Below are 18,158 nucleotides of genomic sequence, written 5' to 3'. Positions count from 1 at the left end.
TTAGGACATCTGAAAAAAAAAAAGAAAGGAGGTCTTAGTTGTGATTAGTACGTTAAAAGAATTTTTATCCGTTTACACTGGAGGCTGAAAATACAAGTAAGCCAAGAGGGATTTGATGAATTCATGAAGGCTGATCTCAGAGTAAGTTGCTTCAGATTCCTCAGGGATTTTGAAGCTTATGTTCTGAAGGACTCTCATGTTAGAGACAGAATGCTGGGCTGTGGTGACCCTGGACCCAGCCTAGGAGCACACTTCTGTGGTTTTGTGTTTCTTTGGGGAATATTTAAGAATATGTACTGGGTGGGGTTCTAGAGACCAAGAACACAGCATTGGATCAGATGGTGTCCTAGACCTCCAGCACCACCAGTCTAGAGACAGAAGCAGATATGGGAAGAAATACATTTCACTTTATTGAGTTAAGTTCCATAATAAAAGTATGATGGGAGCTCTTTATGACCTCAAAAGTGTGATGACAATAATTAAATGTCTGTGCATGAAAGAGACTTGACAATATTTGATAAATAAATAAATAAACGATGAAAGACACCTGGTAGAAGGTACTAAGAGTAGGTACTCAATGCTATATGTCCTTTTGGTCACCAGGAAGAAACCTACCTATTTATTTTCAAAATTAAAAAGAAGTTGCTATAAAAATTGTTTTTCTAATTTATTTTTCTTGAAATACAGAATTTTATTTAGAAATTGTTTAAAGTAGGAAAAAACCCTGTCAAGAAAGACCAGATGCAAAATGGGTTCCCAATAAAATGGAATTTTAGAGCAACAAAAGTCTAAAAGGCCCCAAAAGAGAAATAGCACCACAGCCATTTGAACAATAGCCAGTTACTTGCATCTTTTGGCATTGTTAATCACTGAATCTGGGTTTTCCTCTGAATTCCACACACAGCATGCACTAATTTTATCATAAAATATTTGCTTTCTACACACATTTTAGGAAAAGCTACCACCAGAAACAAATCAATACAAATACAGCAAGGACTGAACAATCTCAGTAGTGGGTGAGATACATTTTGCAGAATCCCGCCAAACAAAGGAACTGAATAGGCTGTGGGCAAAGCAAATGAAAGAGAGTCAAGGAAGGAAATATTTTAAATATTAATAATTAATTCAGACACGGTACTGTATTTTCTGCAAAAGAAAATTAACATTTAGGAACACACGAATGAATTTTATCTCCAAAGACATTAGTGCACAGGCAAAGTATTCAGATTACAGTGGAGAGCTGGGAACAGCAGATACCAAAAACACCCCAGCCTTGCAGATCCCAAGACAACAATGGCCTTCACTGACCACTCTGTTTGCCAGAGGTCCAGAAAGAACTTGCAGCATGATCACCTGCCTGCTGCACTTCCAATTCTAAGCAGCAAACTTCAAGGAGCCAAAGAGGAGTCCCCAGTGGGCAAGGGGAGCAGAGGAGAGAAACATGGTAAATGTAAACCCAAAAGACGGCAAAATGGGATGCAATCTCCATTCATATCCCAGAGATGTGGGCAAGGCCCAAAAGTAGTTGTTAGTTAAAAAACTGGGCATACCTCACTTCCCCCAAAACATAATACATAGAAATTTTGGGGACAACTGGAAAAATAGAGAAATGCTTAGTGAAAACCGAGCTCTTCAACTAGAACATCTCAGGACTGAAACACATCCTCTATTATCCAGGCAGTGATATCTCTTGCTTTTTAGCAGGGAAGCAATTGGTCAATGACACCAAATGGCTTTACAGGACTTTTTAAATGTTTCTTTTAGACCAAAGCCTAGGCCTATCAGGATTCAAGCAGCCCTGCAAGACCTGTGACAGCAGGTTCCAGAGGGTCCAAGGTCTGGCCCTTTCTTCCCAGATACAATGTCAAACGCAAAATCTTCTGTCACGTTACCTTTTATATTTTGAAATATGGAAGAATATTTTAAATACTCTTAAGGCATTCATTTATGACAACATTCTCTGATTTCACATTAGCTTAAAATTCAATTCAGTCTTTACATTTCTCCACTGAGGTCACCGCCTCAGCATATTACATAACACCTGCTCCAGCACTCAGTGTGACCTGCATCTGCACGGTGAGTCCCAGGGTCAGCCTCTTTGTTTCCCAGGTGAACCAACTAGATGTTGATACTGCTCTGCTAGAAGGTAAAAGCCCCTAACTCAAACTTATTGGAAAGGGAGTGAAACGTCCGCAAAGTGCACTTTAAGAAGAGGTTCTTTTTGCTTATGAGAACTGAGAGGTTTCTTTGGCTTATTCAGTGCTGGAGCAACAAGGGAGGGACCCACTGCAGTTTCTTGACCTTGTCTGGCACCGCAGGGTCATAGTCTTTTCCATCATAGTTTGCATCAAAAAAAACTCCTTGAACCACTGAATGAATTCAACATTGTCCTGAAACTTTCATTTTACTAATTTGTCCAGAGGAATTATTTTGTCAACACCCATCCTCTTAAAACGCACTTGTAGTATTTAGTTCTAGCTTAGCTTGGAATTTCACTTCTTCAAGGCAATGGAGCCAGGGAACAGCAAGTCCATAAACTGACAATAGGCAGCCCCTGAGCACAACTGTTCAATCTTTGTCAGATTCAACTGCAGAAACTCATTGATCCAGGCCAGCATGCCATGTCGACTTAGATCATCACTGGTCACTGACGTTGACTGTAAGTTCACTGCCATCTTCAGCTCTCGGCAGAACCGTGTCCACTGCCCGCAACGGCTCCAGTTCCACCTTCTGTCTTTCTAATTTGTTAAATGCCTCTCCCCACTTGCATTTTAGAATTCCCATGTACTCAGAAAATGTTTGTGGATGCATGGATGGATGAATGAATGAATAAGTAAGAAAAATAATGAATTTTTTTGCTTCTAGACATGGGCGTATTTTTCAAATAGAAATTTATTAATATTTGAAGGTTCACTACAGTCAAATTCACTAAGTAACCATTTTAAATATTGCTATGTGTGAAAGTCCTGGAAGCTACATGATTTAATAGAAAAAAATGGCATTTCAGTTTTGTGAATCATTGCTGTGGGTTTTTTAATCTGCATTTCCAGAAATCTTGAAGGGGGAAACTCTGTGGAATGGCAGTTACAGGCCAAAAGTCATTTTTACTAAATATTGATTTTAGCAGCAAGGAACTCTTACTTCAGTGAGACTTCTCACACTTCTCCTACCCTGCAGTAAGCACATTCCGCTCTGCATGTTGCTCAGGAAGGCTGCCTCTCTAAAGAGCCTCAACGTACTTCCTAGAGCCTGGCATGCTTGATGACATCACCAGGAATTTGGTGATTGGAAGGCATAGGTCCAGCAAAACATCTTGAACCAGGAATCTGGACCTCATTAAATAATTGGTCCTTATGAGAAGCTTAGTCTCAGGTCCATATCCATGAGCAAAGAGTTCTGTGGCTTCCTCAAGCTGCCTTTCTCCCCATCTACATTTGACTACCTCCTGCCCCTTATCCTCCCTCCAATAACAAACGCCACTAAGATGAGACTCTAGAGTTATACTGTCCAGTATACAAGCCACTACCCATGTCTGGTTATGTAAGTCAATTAAAATTAAATAAAATTGAACATGTAATTCCTCAGTCGTACTAGCCACATATCAAATGCACAAAAGCCACATATGTCTATCGGCAACTATGGTGGACAGTGCAGAGAACATTCTCATCACCACAGAAAGTTCCACTGAACTGTATTGCCCTAGAGAAAAAGGAAGATGAAAGCTGAGGATGCAGGGGGTAATTTTCAAGAAAGGCTGATAACATCTAGACCAGCCATATACAGAGAAGGAACATTCTAGCAGGAAGTTGCCACAGGATGCAAAACTAGGCAACAAGTGAAAGGTATGAAGGGAGAGAGTACAGCTTTGGGACCGGAAGCCAGGTTAATCCTGATTTTAACCAAGTATGCGCCCATGAACAGGTCACGTGAGCTCTCGGAGCCTCAGTCTTTTCATAAGGGAAATGGTGATAATAATAGTTTCTATGCCATAGAGTTGATGTGAAAATTAATGAGACAATTAGCGTAAGGTGCTTAGCATGCTGCCTGGCATATGGAAAAAGGTCAAAAATAGTGAGGCGGGGAGGGGTAAGAAAAAAGAAAGGAGAGAACCTAGTGAGAAGACGGCGGACCTGGAAAGAAGAAATGTCCAGAGGATGTTTACGTGAACCTAGTCAGTGAGCACTTTACGATGGCTGGAGAGTAAAAGTCGGAAGGACAGCGCGACAGAGCAGCTGGACCTCAGGAAACCTGAGGAGCACGAGGGGAAGATCCTCTGGCCGATGGTTGGAGCTGCGTCAGGCAGGCATGATCCCATATGATCCAGTCTTCGTGCCCGTCTGTGGCAGCAGGAATTGTGCTGCTCATGGGAGTTTAGCTGTACTCATGTTTATGCCAATGATTGCATTCTTGAGACCAAGGAAAGCATGGAACAGATGTGGCTTTCCTGGCATAGGCTGGGTGAACCAGGGTTAGGGACAGAGGGGCCAGACCATGGTCACGTTGATACAGGGAATTAGAGTAAAGGGAAGAGGATGACATCTATTTAGTGCTTGCTACATGTTCAGCACTCACATATCCAATTGCGCTTCGCCCCGCAACAGTAGCCACCCCCAGTTTGTGGGAGAAGAAACTGGAGCTCACCAGAGTGAAGGAACGTGCCCAAGATCACACAGTCAGTAAACGAAATTAAGGATCTCAGCCCTGTATTTTTTCATCATCTAGCAGAGTTCTATGTAATGTCCATGTTGCACGGGGCACAAACATGAATAAGACAGGATTCTTGTCTGTAGGTGCTTCTTTAGCAGTGAGGCAGACAAGCTAAGAACAAGGTGAGAACAACTAAAGGTAAAATGTTCAAACTCATCCATGTAGGAAATACTGTACTTATTGAATCTCTAGTACGTGTCAGGTACTGTGCTAGGCTCCAGGGATACTCTAGTGTGCTGTGTTTACAGAAATGGCTGCACTTTCCCCTTTTCCTATATCCATACCCCTTTGCACTATGACTTTGCAGCTACTTCCATTAAAGTTGAGTCTATTCTCCACCGATTGAATCCAGGCTAGTCTTGTGACTTGTCTTGGCCAATAGAATGTGGTGGAAGTGATACTGTACCTCTTCCAAATCTCGGCTTTAAGAGGCCTCGTACCTATCCATTCTTATTCTCGAAACTCTCTAACTGCCATGTGAACTCATCCAAGCTAGCTGGCTGGATAATGACAGACACATGGCCCTTTCATTTTTCATTGTCCCAGTCAATGGCCAGCCACCTGACAGACATGAGTGAGGCCATTTGGACCCACACCATACATGTATATCTTCAGGGAAAGGAAGCAATAATTAAGCCAGCCTCCCACGATGGCCCCAGAGATCCCCATCCTGGTATTCACACCATGTATGGTTTCCTCCCACACTGCACCAAGGGTGGTCTGCGTAACAATGGCGCATGGCAGAAGGGATGATGTGTTGCTTCTGATACTAGTTTACAAAAGCCTGCAGCTTCTATTTTGGGTGCCTTGTCTCTCTCTCTCTCTTTTTTTTTTTTTTGAGATGGAGTCTCACTCTGTCACCCAGGCTGGAGTGCAGTGGCATGTCTTGAACCACCTCCCTGGTTCAAGCAATTCCCCTACTTCAGTCTCCTGAACAGCTGAGATTATAGCTACGCGCTACCATGCCCAGCTAATTTTTTTGTATTTTTAGTAGAGATGGGGTTTCACCATGTGGGCCAGACTGGTCTTGAACTCCTGACCTCAGGCAATCTGCCTGCCTTGGCCCTCCCAAAGTGCTGGGATTACAGTCGCGAGTCACTGCCCCCAGCCCTCTCTCTCTCTTTCTTATTCATTCTGGGAGAAGCCAGCTTCCACATCCTGAGAACACCCAGTCAGCCCATGGAGGGGTCATATGGCAAGGAACTGAGGTCTCCACCCATAGCCTAAAAAGCACTGAGGTCCACACTGAATGAGTGTGGCAGGAGATCCTGCTGCTCCAGATGACCAAAGCCCAGGCTGACAGCTTGAATGTAACCTCTTGAGAAACGCTGAACCAGAACCATGGAGCTAAGCTGCTCCCAGACTCCTGACCCAAAGAAAATGTGAGATAACAAATTTTTGTTTTAAGCAACTAGGTTTGGGGATAATTTGTTATGCAAGAAAAGATAACTGACAAAAGGAGTTAGCTAGATAAAGCAGGGGGAGGGGTGGGAGTGCTCCAGACAGAGGGAACGGTGTGAGGTGTGGGTCCTCAGGTAGGAGGGAACACAGACCCAGAAGAAACTAAAAGACTAATGCAGCAGGAGTTCGGGGAGCAAATGAGGCCGAAATGTCGTTGGGGTCAAGACTTGCTGGGTGTGGCCTGGGGGGTCTTCTTAAGAAGTTTGCATTAGGAGTGATAAGAAACCAAATTATTGAGGAACCAGCATTAGGGCTCCAAGGAAACCCAGGTATCCTGGCTAGGATAAAGTCTCTCTCCCTGCCAGTCCTCCAGATTAGTAACTTTGGGTTTTTAGTTTTCCCTACATAAAGGTGCCCTTCAAGGTCTCCAAGGAAAGGGGCAAAGGGAGACGTAGCAAACATCCAGTGTGGTAGGGGTAAGGCTTCTCCAGCTCCAGCCATGCCAGGCAGCCAGGTCCAGCAGAGCTGTGCTTTCCTGGCTGGTCAGGACTGGTCCCTCCAGCAGGGGCAAAGCCACAGACAAGGGGCACAGGTCTGGGGAGGGAGCCCACTTCTTAGTCAGTCTTTCTTGGTTCCCAGCTTCCCAGCTTCCCACCCCCTGACCATCAGGAGTGAGTTTACACTGTTTTACAAGGACTAGGGCACTTGAACTCTTACTTCATTCTCTCATGGATTTGGTCCAACTGGCCTAATCTTTTTTCTCTAGTGAAAAAGACTCTAAAGATACGAGATGTCCCCCAAAACAACTTTGCAGAAAACCAAAAGAAACACAGCATTGAACAGGTCCATTCATTTTGTGACTTGATTATAGAGAGACAATTTATATTTTTTTCTTTTAAAAATATATATTTAAGATAGAGATATAAAAAAAATTACATGATGTTCCATCAAGGAGATACATTCCACCATGATCACCTTAAAGGAGCAAAGCCCTAGTCCTAACATAGGACGGTTGAGTTGATCGGATAAAGAGTCTTTTTTCCCAATCTACAATCCCATAGATCTTAACTTTTTAAAAACCACAACAGTTTTTCACTGAACAGCCTTCCTTTTTCTCTTCTCATCTCTAGTCTAGGGGATATTCCCCTCCCTCCTTCTTGCTGTTCCAAGGGCAATCAAGAGGGACTGCCCGCTGAGCATTCACCGCTGTCAATCCTAATCTAATGCCAGTAGTTCGAGACATCCTTATACAGGGTCACCCACACTAAGAGAGAAGGCCCTGTGTTCCGGAGCCCCTGGCCAACACCTGTGCAGACCAAGGCCCGCTCCACTGAAGAGCAAGGGACGAATTGGAGGACAGAGTGTGTTGTCAGAACATCAGCGCTTGCTCAAAACCACTTCCCAGTTGGGCACATTCATTGGCCTCTCTTTCCCTTGAGTGTGCTTTGAATAGACCACAGGCTGGCTTGGAGGGACGGAAGAAGGAGAAGACACGTAGCTGTAAATCAGTGTCACCTCCCCCGCTCAGGGTCAGAGGAGGAGAACGTGGGCACCTCCAGGAAGGCCTGGTGTTATCAGATGTGCCTGAGCAGTCATGAGCACCCTGCTCTGCTGCCCTGCAGCCTGTGGACTCCCCCTCATTCCTCTGTTCTGCAGCATCAAAACAGATGCCCTTGGGAGAGGAAAAGCTCTGACTTCATCAGGGCTCCCAGGCCCTCCTTTCTCCAAACAGAACAAAGCCTGCTTAGCTTATCACAGCACTTCTTGGTGATTTTTTTTAATTAGCCTCTTCAAATGTGCAATTGACTCTCCTGATATAAAAGTTGTGAGCCCAGTTTTAGCAAGCCTGTAGCTTAGAAGCTAATCACCATCAGCGTCAACAGAAATCATCTGAATGCTCTAAGTACTGCCAGCACTTGCTAAAAAATGAAACAGCCTGCCAACCTCCTCCTGCCTGTGTCCTTGGCATAGCCCTGGTGGGGCAAAGGAGCCCCAAGGACCCCATTGTTCTTTGGAAAGAAAGAAGCAACTCTAGCCAGTTAGGGTATTTGGGGGATTATTGAGATGGTCTTTTTTTGTAGATACGATGTGGTTGGTGAATAGGGTGAGTTATATAGGGGACTCTATGATAGTGACATTTGAAAAGATTGAAGGGGGAACTGAAACTGGTTTCTGTGAGCCCAAAGTTTTATTCAGCCAGCACATGCTAGAATTTGCTACCACTATTTTTATTTTTTTCCAGAGACCTTCACGTTTTCTGAGAGTAATGGGATGCTGGGGAGAGAACTTATAGATAAACATATGAGATGGAAAGATAATGACCTCTTGCGAAGGATCCACACTGTTGGTTGGATTAGCTGTGTGGAAAGCGGTATGTGAATGATGAGGGTTAAAGAGAGAAAAACAGGCAAAACCAAACAAGGCCCCTTGCAAACAAAGTTAAGATGGTTTTTGGATTCATCTGCCCTCCTATAGGTTTCGCTTGTTTAGCTTAACATTAGTCCCATCTGCCAGAGCTTGGTGGCAAGGTCCTTAGGGGTTTAATTGTTCTGTGAGACCCTGGAGCAGGGTAAGAAGTGGCCTGGTGTCAGAGTAGAGCAGTTGGCCTATTACTGAAGGTTGTGGTTCTTTTCTCTACGCACGTTCTATGTAAGTGAGTAGTAAAAGGATATGCTTATCTCCTTCCTTTATTGTAGCCATCCACAAAGTTCCATTTCCTGCTTGAAACCTCTGACTCAATGGCTAGAGGAACCCTCCCTCACCCGTCTCCTCCTGTCTATGCTGGCAACTTTTGAGCCACCTCCTTGGGTCACCACCTTGCAGAACACTCCAGATCCATTGCTTTTACACACTGCCTTTTACCTCTTGTTTATTTTGTGTATGCAGGTCACTTGTTGTTTAGGTTAGATTGAAGTCTGGTGGCCAGGCATGGTGGCTTACACATGTAATCCCAACATTTTGGGAGGCTGAGGCGGGCAGATCACAAGGCCAGGAGTTCTAGATCAGCCTGACCAACATGGTGAAACCCCATCTTTATTAAAAATAAAAAAAATTAGCTGGGCATGTTGATGTGCACCTGTAATTCCAGCTACTCAGGAGGCTGAGGTCGGAGAATCGCTTGAACCTGGGAGGTGGAGGTTGCAGTGAGCTGAGATCACACCATTGCACTCCAGCCTGGGCAACAGAGCAAGACTCCATCTCAAAAAAAAAAAGATTGAAGTCTGAAAGATAGTATACCATATCCACATGAGCATTTAATATTAACATTGTTTTCTTTTTGATGTAACATTCAGCTTCAGCCTAGGAGGCACCCTGAATGATCCAGTCTTGGGAACCATCAGAGCTATTATTATTATTATTATTTTGTTGATTTATTTATTTACTGAGACTGAGTCTCACTCTGTAGCCCAGGCTGGAGTGCAGTGGCATGATCTCAGCTCACTGCAACCTCCATCTCTTGGGTTCAAGTGATTCTCCTGCCTCAGCCTCCCCAGTAGCTGAGATTACAGGCAGGTGCCACCAAGCTTTGTATTTTTAGAGAGGGGGTTTCACTATGTTGGCAATGCTGATCTCGAACTCCTGACCTCAAGTGATCTGCCCACCTTAGCCTCCCAAAGTGCTGGGATTACAGGCATGAGCCACTATGCCCAGACTATTATTATTAGTTTAAAGAATAATCACTTAATGTGGATTTTGCACATCTACTGCATTTGATCCCTTTCTGAATAGTTTTCACTGTTTTTTATAATTACTGTACTTCACAATACAGGAATTTCGGAAAACGGAGAAACACTCTGGTGTTTAGAATTTTTAGTACATTTTTAGCATTTTTTCAGTGCATATAGATTTATTTTCTGTTTTCAGCAATAATAGTATACAGTTTGTTTTACACCGTATACTATTAAACTGTATATTGTTTACTTTAGTAATAGATCATGGATGTATTCCCATGCTACTATAGAAATTATAATGGCTATGTAATATTGCATTATATACATTTATATAAGCAATTCTCCATTATTGGACTTTCATTTATCAAACATTTATATAAGCACTTACTATGTACCAAGCATAGTTCTAAGCTCCAAATAGATATTAACTCATTTAACTCTCACAATAGCTTTATGAGGTAAGTAATATTTTTATCCCCATTTTGCAGATGAGGAAATTGAGTCACAGGCTAAATAACTTGTCCCAGGGCACACCTCTTTGTAAGTGATGGAGCCAGATTCAAACCCAGACAATCTGGCTCCAAAGTCTGTGCTGTAATCACAGCCCTCTGCTTTTCTCCCTCTACCTCTATTGAAAAGTAAAAACCTTCCTTTACCTGGGAGAATAGCTTAATCTTCATAAGACTTCCCTGGCAAATAAGGGAACTGCTGTCCTGTGAGTCACTGTTATTTATAATTAAATCTTAAGCTGCTGAGACAACAGGCAAAGAAGCATCTGGGCGGGATGGGCAGTGTGAGCTCTGCAGCCTGGAGAAGGTGACTCCAGGAGAGGCTGTAGACTTGGATCCAACAAGCCTGAGGCCCGGGTTACTCACCCACTGGCAGAACCCAAGGGGCTTCAGCCTCCCCTGAAGCTACTGTAATTTCCTCACACCCAACTGAGAAGGTCTTTCCTTTGCATTCTGCTATAGGAGCTGCTGCATCTGACCCAAGCTGGCCCGGAGAAGGGAGGAAGAGGCAAGGTAGGAAGTGGCCTGGCTCCCTGCTGCTCTGCCCCAGAATGCAGGGCAGAAACTGCAGCTGGAGCTGTGGTGTGGTGTTGATTCGCCTATAAAGTGACTTCTGGGGCAGCGCCTGGAGTGTATGGGAATCCTCTGATTAACCTGCAGAAGCTCCAGAGTAGTTGTTTCTGGGTGACTCTAGGATCCTTATTCATCGCAGCCTTGAGACTGGGCTTTGGCTTCAGCCACCTCTTTCTTATCCTCTCCCTTCCAATAATGACAATATGATATCATAGCTGACCGTAACTGTTACGTCTGACATTTAATTCATTCTAACTCATTACATTCTCACAACAGCGCTATGAATTAGAACGATGGTTACCATAATTATCCTTATTTCAGTGGTGAAGAAAGACAGCCACAGGGAGGCTGAATAATCTGCCATAGAGGGAGAAGGGTTTCAGGTACTGGGAGCACCACAGGGTTATGACCTTGACTTGAACCTGTATCCCGAACAGACCCTGCGAAGGGAGCTGTGGCTGGAGGGGAAACTGCAGCTGAGCCACCTTGCTCCTCTCACCCCTACTGGCAGGAGAAGTTTTAAACAAGCAATTGGCATTTGACGGGGGGAGTGTTAGAGCTGGAGGTGGTCAGCAGTTGTATTTTATTGAAGCACCTTGGCAGTCATTTGCAGGGCTGGTAGCAGGTTTATATGACATAACGTTCCTGCTCTCTTCCTGGGGGGTCTGTCAGTTTTCCTTCATTTCCTCATTTACAAGGGAGACTGGAACACATATACCCCACATTCAAAGTCAATGTCACAGGGCAAATGGGTCCAGGGAAGCATGATTATCATCGCAGTCCTAAGACCTGCTGCTCTACATACTACCCAGCCCATGAAGTTCTCTTCCAAGCAGAAACTCCACACCTCGGGTTCCCACCTGGGTCAAGACTCCACCCTCTTCTCTTAAATATAGAAACAACCTGGGTAACACTGGAACCAGCTCAAGTCAAACTTCCCACTCTAGGAAGATCATTGACCTAACTTGATAACAATGTATAGAAAAGATGCTTTAAACAGAGCTAAGCTTGGCAAAAACTGGCTTTCCTGCAGCTAAATGCATGCTGGCATGTACCTATTGAGTTTTGGAGCAACTACCTCTTAGGAATGTGTGTGTACTTTTGTCTTAGGAACAAGAAAAGATACATGGTTTTATCTGCCATAGTCCTTGAAGATAAGTAAACCGTGAAAAATAAAAGTGCAATGTCTGATAGGCTTTTAAAAATAAGAATTGCTGCTCTCCTAGTTGGAGCCACAGTAATGTTATCACCTTGAAAAATGAGGCAGACCCCTGACTTGGCCATCTACCATCTATTCTCCCCACCATAAACAGACGGATCACTTAAAGTGCAGTAGATCATGTCACACTCCTGCCTCAAAACTTGCAAGGACTTCCTTTCACACCCTGATGAGGCCCACACTCCTCACAGGGCATTCATAAAGCACCCCTGACTCTGGAGATGCCATGCAGTATAGTATAATAGCTAAGTGCTCCATGGCTATGGCACCAGCTGGAATCCTGGCTCTGTCCCTTACTAGTGGTGTGACTTTGGCCAAGTATCTCCACTTCTCTGTGTCTGTGTTCTCATTTATAAAATGAGAATAGCAGTACCTACCTCATAGATGTACATAATGAGCGCCCAACAGCCAACTCAGCTGTTTTTATTATTACTTTTGACCTCATCGTCTCTACTTTCCCCACCCCCACTCATTACCCTCCAGTCACAGCAGACTTCTTTCTGTTCCTCAAATTTACCAAACTCATGTCTACACATGGACTTTTGCCCTAGAGTGTCTGAAACTGTCTGCCCACACCCCCTCCCACCCAGGCCTGTGAGCTGCTGGTTTCTTCTCATTTTCAGGTTCCAACTAAAGGCACCTCCACAGGTGCCTTCCCTGACCACCTATTGACCACAAATTAGCCCCGAGTCTCTTGCTAGCCCTGTGCTACCCTGTGGAGATTTCTGTGATGATGGAAATGTCCTGTATACCACTAACCACTAGCCACGTTGGCTATTCAGCACCTGAAATGTGGCTATTGTGAACTGAAGAACTGAATGAATTTCACTTAATTTTAATTCATTTAGACTTAAATGTAAATAACACATGTGGCTCCTGTATTAGACAGTGTGGCTATAGCCATTACCTGACTTGTGGTATTTGTCACTCCCTGGACTTGTCTTGCTGATTCATTTATCTGTTGTTTGTGGTCTGTGTCCCCTAACCAGAGAGTAAGGTCAACAGAAGTGGCGGGGGGCCTTATGCACCTTGCTCACCGCTGTGTCCCCCTGTGCCTAGGAAAATGTCTGGGTCTTTGTGGAGGCTCATTGAGACAATGGGCATATAAAAACACTCTGTAAACCAAAACACATAACATAAATGTAGTATATTGTCATTATATGTATATATAATTTGAAAGCCTCCAGGAGTATCTCTCTCTCTCTCTTTTTTTTTTTTTTTTTTTTGCTTTTTTCAGGAGACAGTGTTTCACTCTGTCACAGAGGCTGGAGTGCAGTGGCACGATTATAGCTCACTGCAGCCTCAAACTCCTAGGCTCCACTGGCCTTAGCCTCCTGAGTAGATAAGACTGCACTGGCCTTAGCCACTGCACTGGCCTTAGCCTCCTGAGTAGATAGGACTGCAGGTGTGTACTACGACACCTGCTAATTTTTAATTTTTTTTTTATAGAGACAGAGTCTGGCTTTGTTTCCCAGCCTGGTCTGGAACTCCTGCTTCAAGCAATCCTTCTGCTTCAGCCTCCCAAAGTACTGAGATTACATGTGTGAGCCACCGTGCCTGTCTGTGTTTCACGTTTTATTTAAAAATCCCTAATACACAGAGTTGATCGTTAAATGCCAATAATTTTTAAAAGTTGTTTTCCTGTTTGGAATGTATTTTTTATTTCTTCAAGTGAGACCCCCTCACCACACAGGTAATATATATAATCTGTAGTCCCTCTGGAAACTTAAGGAGGGCCTGGCCTGATCACTATTCCAATTCTAGGTGATTTCTGAGCACCTGTCTTCGGGTTAGGTAAAGTAGGGCACACTTGTGAGCTCTCTTGCCTAGCACAGGCCGTGGTGGCCAGCCCTGGACCGCAGGGGGCAGGATGCTCCCTTTGCCAGCCCCTGGGCTGTTCATCTGCTACCCAGAGGCCACTGCTCCGGGCTTGACCGGGATCAGGTCTGAAGCCTCTGACGTGCGTGGGCAGCTGCCATTCTATCGTGAAAACATGAGTTTTCCTAAGGGGATTGCAGTATTCTGGAAATTAAAAACAAGGTGGGAGCAAGTCATCTCCTTCCTGTGGGAGTAGCTGAAGCTCAGTTGTTCTGAAATACAATGCCTGGCGCTCCTGGGAGGGCTGGGACCTGGCCCGTTCCATGCCACTGGGCGGTGTGCAGTTTCCAAAAAGGGCTGGGGCTGTTATCTGACCTCCTGTCTTAATGAAGTGCTTTGGCTTCATGTCTGCCTCTGAGAGAGCTCTGTGACTGGAGCAGCAGAGTCAAATCGAAGACAGAAGACATCCCCCCTACTCCCACCCCCAACCCCACCTGGGCCTGAGCTGAGGACCTCCATGAGCACAGACTCAATGCTGCTTCCATTGCTCAAAGCCAGTTGCAGGGTCTGGGAACCAGGCTCAGCTTGCTGTGCCAGGCTGGCCTGGACCTCCCCTGACCTGGGCCTGAGCTGATAAGTTGGGGGCACAGTCAGGAGACAGTTGGGCTGAGGTTGTTTTTAAGACTACTTGCTGGATGTGGTGGCTCATGCCTGTAATCCCAGCACTTTGGGAGGCCAAGGCAGGCAGATCACAAGGTCAAGAGTCCAAGACCAGCCTGACCAACATAGTGAAACCCCGTCTCTACTAAAAATATAAAAATTAGCTGGGTGTCGTGGCAGGTGCCTGTAATCCCAGCTACTCAGGAGGCTGAGGCAGAAGAATCGCTTGAACTCGGGAGGCAGAGGTTGCACTGAGTCAAGAGTGCGCCATTGCACTCCAGCCTGGGTGACAGAGTAAGACTATGTCTCAAAGAAAATAAAAATAAAAATAAAAATAAAAAAGACTCCCCTGTGGCCCATGTGCTTGGATTTCTTGTCAAGGCTCTCCCTCCCGACCTGCCTAACTTGCCCCTCCACCGCATACCTGGGCACACGTTTTCTTCCCATAACATCAGACCCGAGATTCTCAGAATGAGTACAGGGCTTATTCATGGAGGTGCAGCTAAAGGAAGGGGCCTGCTGCAGTGGTGTACTGTGCCTGGGGGCATGAAGCAGAGACTTTCCACCATGAGAATTTCATTCCCACAACACCAGTGGGTGGATCGATATCTTTAGGAAGGTGAGGTTTCTTTTGTGGAGAAAACACCAGGAGCAGTGTGTCCACCCCCAATGCCACCCCCAGCCACAGGCTCCTGGATGGCCGGTGTTCTTCCGTGACACTCACCCAGCCCTTCTCTGTGTGAGGCCCCTGCCTGGACCACGGCCAGGTCCCACCGTGCCTCTCAAGGTGGCTCACGTCTTCTTGAGGCAGGTACCAGGAGGATGACTGGCCACTCAGGGACGCAGGAAGTGGCTCTTCTGCATGGCCTGCCTGGTGAGTCACCTGGAGAATGCTGGGCCCACGGCAGTCCTCCCAGTCCCCAAGGTCGGTAGACACCAAAAAATGGAGACAGAATCATCCTTGGAGAGAGGCCTGGGGCAGGGCTGGGAAGTGGGCAGAGTGGGGACAAAGAGGGCCACCACGTAAAAGAGGCCCCCTGTGGCCCTGCCCGGCCCTCGTCACACACGGTGCTTGGTCTGCACAGCATCTCTTTTGTCCCAGTGGCTTCATTTTGTTTCTGCTTTTCATAAATGCTTGCTAATTTGGCTTTATCTTTTTCAAAATAATATGTCATTGTGAAGAGATGTCCCCTGCCAGGCATCTTTAGGGCTTTTCTCACAGCCCAGCAGACCAACACACGTTGGGGCATCAGTGCCCCCAGCCTGGGGGATCCTGACTTCCATTCCAATGGAAGAGACGTGGGGTGGCCTGTCCCTGCCTCTCTTGAAGGTGTATTTTGGGTTGGAAGGACGCCTTGGGCCCCCTAAGGCAAGCTTAATAAGGGAACCAGTGACAGCAGAGAACTCAGCCACACAGCTCCTTTTGAGGAAAGTGGGGACCTCGCGATGACCACTGTGGTTATTCAGCACCTGCGTGTGGCAGGCCCTGTGCTCTGTGCTCCTTTGACATCGTCGTGTCTAATTCTCAAGGGCCAGTCCAAGGACGAGTATTCTCATTAACCCCATTCTCCAATGGGGAAACAGAAGCAGAGAGGTGAAGGAATTTCCCCAAAGTCACACAGCTTCAAGCAGCAGGGCCACTGCTCAAAACGCAGGTCTGTCTGCCCCCGAAGGCTGTGCTTTTATAATACCACACCACGTGCCTCCTACTGGGCGAGGTCCACTGAGGGTGCCACATCCCTGCCCTGAGCTAGGTGCTGAGGGCATAGCAGATGCCTGTGGGCAGCCCCTACCCTCTGCAATAGCTCAGAGAAATCTGCTTCCCTCCCCAAAAGGCCTGAGTCAAAACCCTCTCCACTGATGAAATGTTTCTTCCTGTGGAATTCCGCTGAAAGATGGCTCCCGACTGTGTTCGTTTGTTCTCCACAGGAGAATCCTGTAGGGGAAAGATTATCAAAATATTTGCCGGCCTTGCAGGGAGCGTTCAGAGTCGTTGCCGGAGTGCTACTGGATGTGTGAGGTGCTGCTGTTCCTTCTGGCTTCTGTTTGTATCTATCTGCCAAGGAGGGGAGAGGGGCAGAATCTCTGTTTAACCTATAGGGGGAAACTATATTTAGAATTCTGTGAGCCCACTGGGGATGCTCAGGTACAGTGCAGATGTCTACCGTGGCATGTCCAAATAGATAGGCATTTAAGGATTTTCTAGGCCAGGTGCAGTGGCTCATGCTTGTAATCCTAGCACTTTGAAAGGCTGAGGCAGGCAGATCTCTTGAGCTCAAGAGTTTGAGACCATCTCAACAAAAAATACAAAAGTTAGCCAGGTGTAGTGGTGTGCACTGTGGTTCCAGCTACTCTGGAGGCTGAGGTGGGAGGATGGCTTGAGCCCGGGAGGAGGAGGCTGCAGTGAGCCAGGATTGCACCACTGCACTCCAGCCTGGACAGCAGAGCTAGACACTGTCTCACAAGAAAAACAAAAGAATATTCTAGTTTAAAGCATTAGGAGAGATCTAAACTTTGAGCTGGGTGAAGTGCAGTCGGCATACTCCTGAAGTCGGGTGTGCTGAGCCACCAGGGTGAAGGAAAGAGTCTCGGCTTCTGGTCAGAAGACCTGACAGCTTGACTGGCTCTGCCCATGACTGGCTAGGCAAGTCCCTCGCCTCCCTGAGCTCGCTGCCTTACCTGTGAAGTGGGTAGGGTAGCTAGGGGAGATAATCTTTATCTTTGAGAGGCAGGGCAGCATCTGGGAGCCATGCTGTCCAAGTCCCTTCATCAGAGCTGGGAGATGGCAGCAGCCTCTGTTTACTCATTTGTACTGTGTGTGTGTGTGTGTGTGTGTGTGTGTGTGTGTGAAATGGGTCTATATGTAATGTCTGTGGAACAGTGCTTGGCTATTACATATTAAGCACTCAGTAAACTTGGCTATTATTATTTATGGCCCCTCCCCACTCCCACATGAACTATACTGTGGGTCTTGGCAATCATTCTCTGAGAGAAAATGCTTTAGCTGAACAATGGATTGAAAAGCTGGCTGGAGGGAAAGAAGATTCTTCCCTGCTGGACTTTAAAAACAAGACATGGGGCCGGGAGGAGGAGAGAATCACTGAGGGCCTATATATGATCAGCTGATGAGTTCTTCTGCCCACTCCCCAACAAGGTACAGCTTTAATGCAATGATTTCACCCCTATAGAAATCCTTGAGGATGGGGCAGGGGGAGGCAGGAGTGTAAATTTCCCCAGCGCCCAGGCTCCCTGATAGCATCTTGGAAGCATGAACGGGAAGAAGACTGTAGGGAGATTGGCTCAAGTGCTGAAGCAGAACTCTTCAAACGTTTCCTGTTCCTTTTCACTATTTTGGGTTTCTCTCTCCCCAAGGGAAATACTTTGCAGGTGACACAGTGTGAGTTAAGAAAACCCCATGTCTCAGAGCCAGACAGAGGGGAGAATTCAAACTGGATCTCTACAGTTTACTGACAGACCAGGGCTATTTCTTCCCTCTGAGATTCAGTTGCTTCATCTGTAAGATGGAGATAATGATATTTGTTTTACAGGGTTGTTGGAGAATCACATATGAACATACATGTACAGCAGAAAGCAGGGACT

At 45.9% G+C, this 18,158-nt stretch overlaps 1 protein-coding gene across 1 annotated transcript in view; it reads left to right on the top strand.

Annotated features, from left to right (window-relative positions):
• The window catches only part of BCAR3 (BCAR3 adaptor protein, NSP family member), a 294,360-nt gene that overhangs the window by 124,388 nt on the left and 151,814 nt on the right, over nt 1-18,158 (top strand). Inside the window, exon 7 of the mRNA XM_012439670.2 lies at nt 10,751-10,801. Coding sequence (XP_012295093.1) covers nt 10,751-10,801 — 51 coding nt within the window. The remainder of the gene's footprint in view (nt 1-10,750; nt 10,802-18,158) is intronic.

Source organism: Aotus nancymaae, unplaced genomic scaffold (assembly GCF_030222135.1).
Source record: "Aotus nancymaae isolate 86718 unplaced genomic scaffold, 86718_ANA_hifiasm-v0.15.2.pri h1tg000122l, whole genome shotgun sequence".
Lineage (NCBI taxonomy): Eukaryota > Metazoa > Chordata > Mammalia > Primates > Aotidae > Aotus > Aotus nancymaae.
This window is presented reverse-complemented; position numbering and strand designations above follow the sequence as displayed.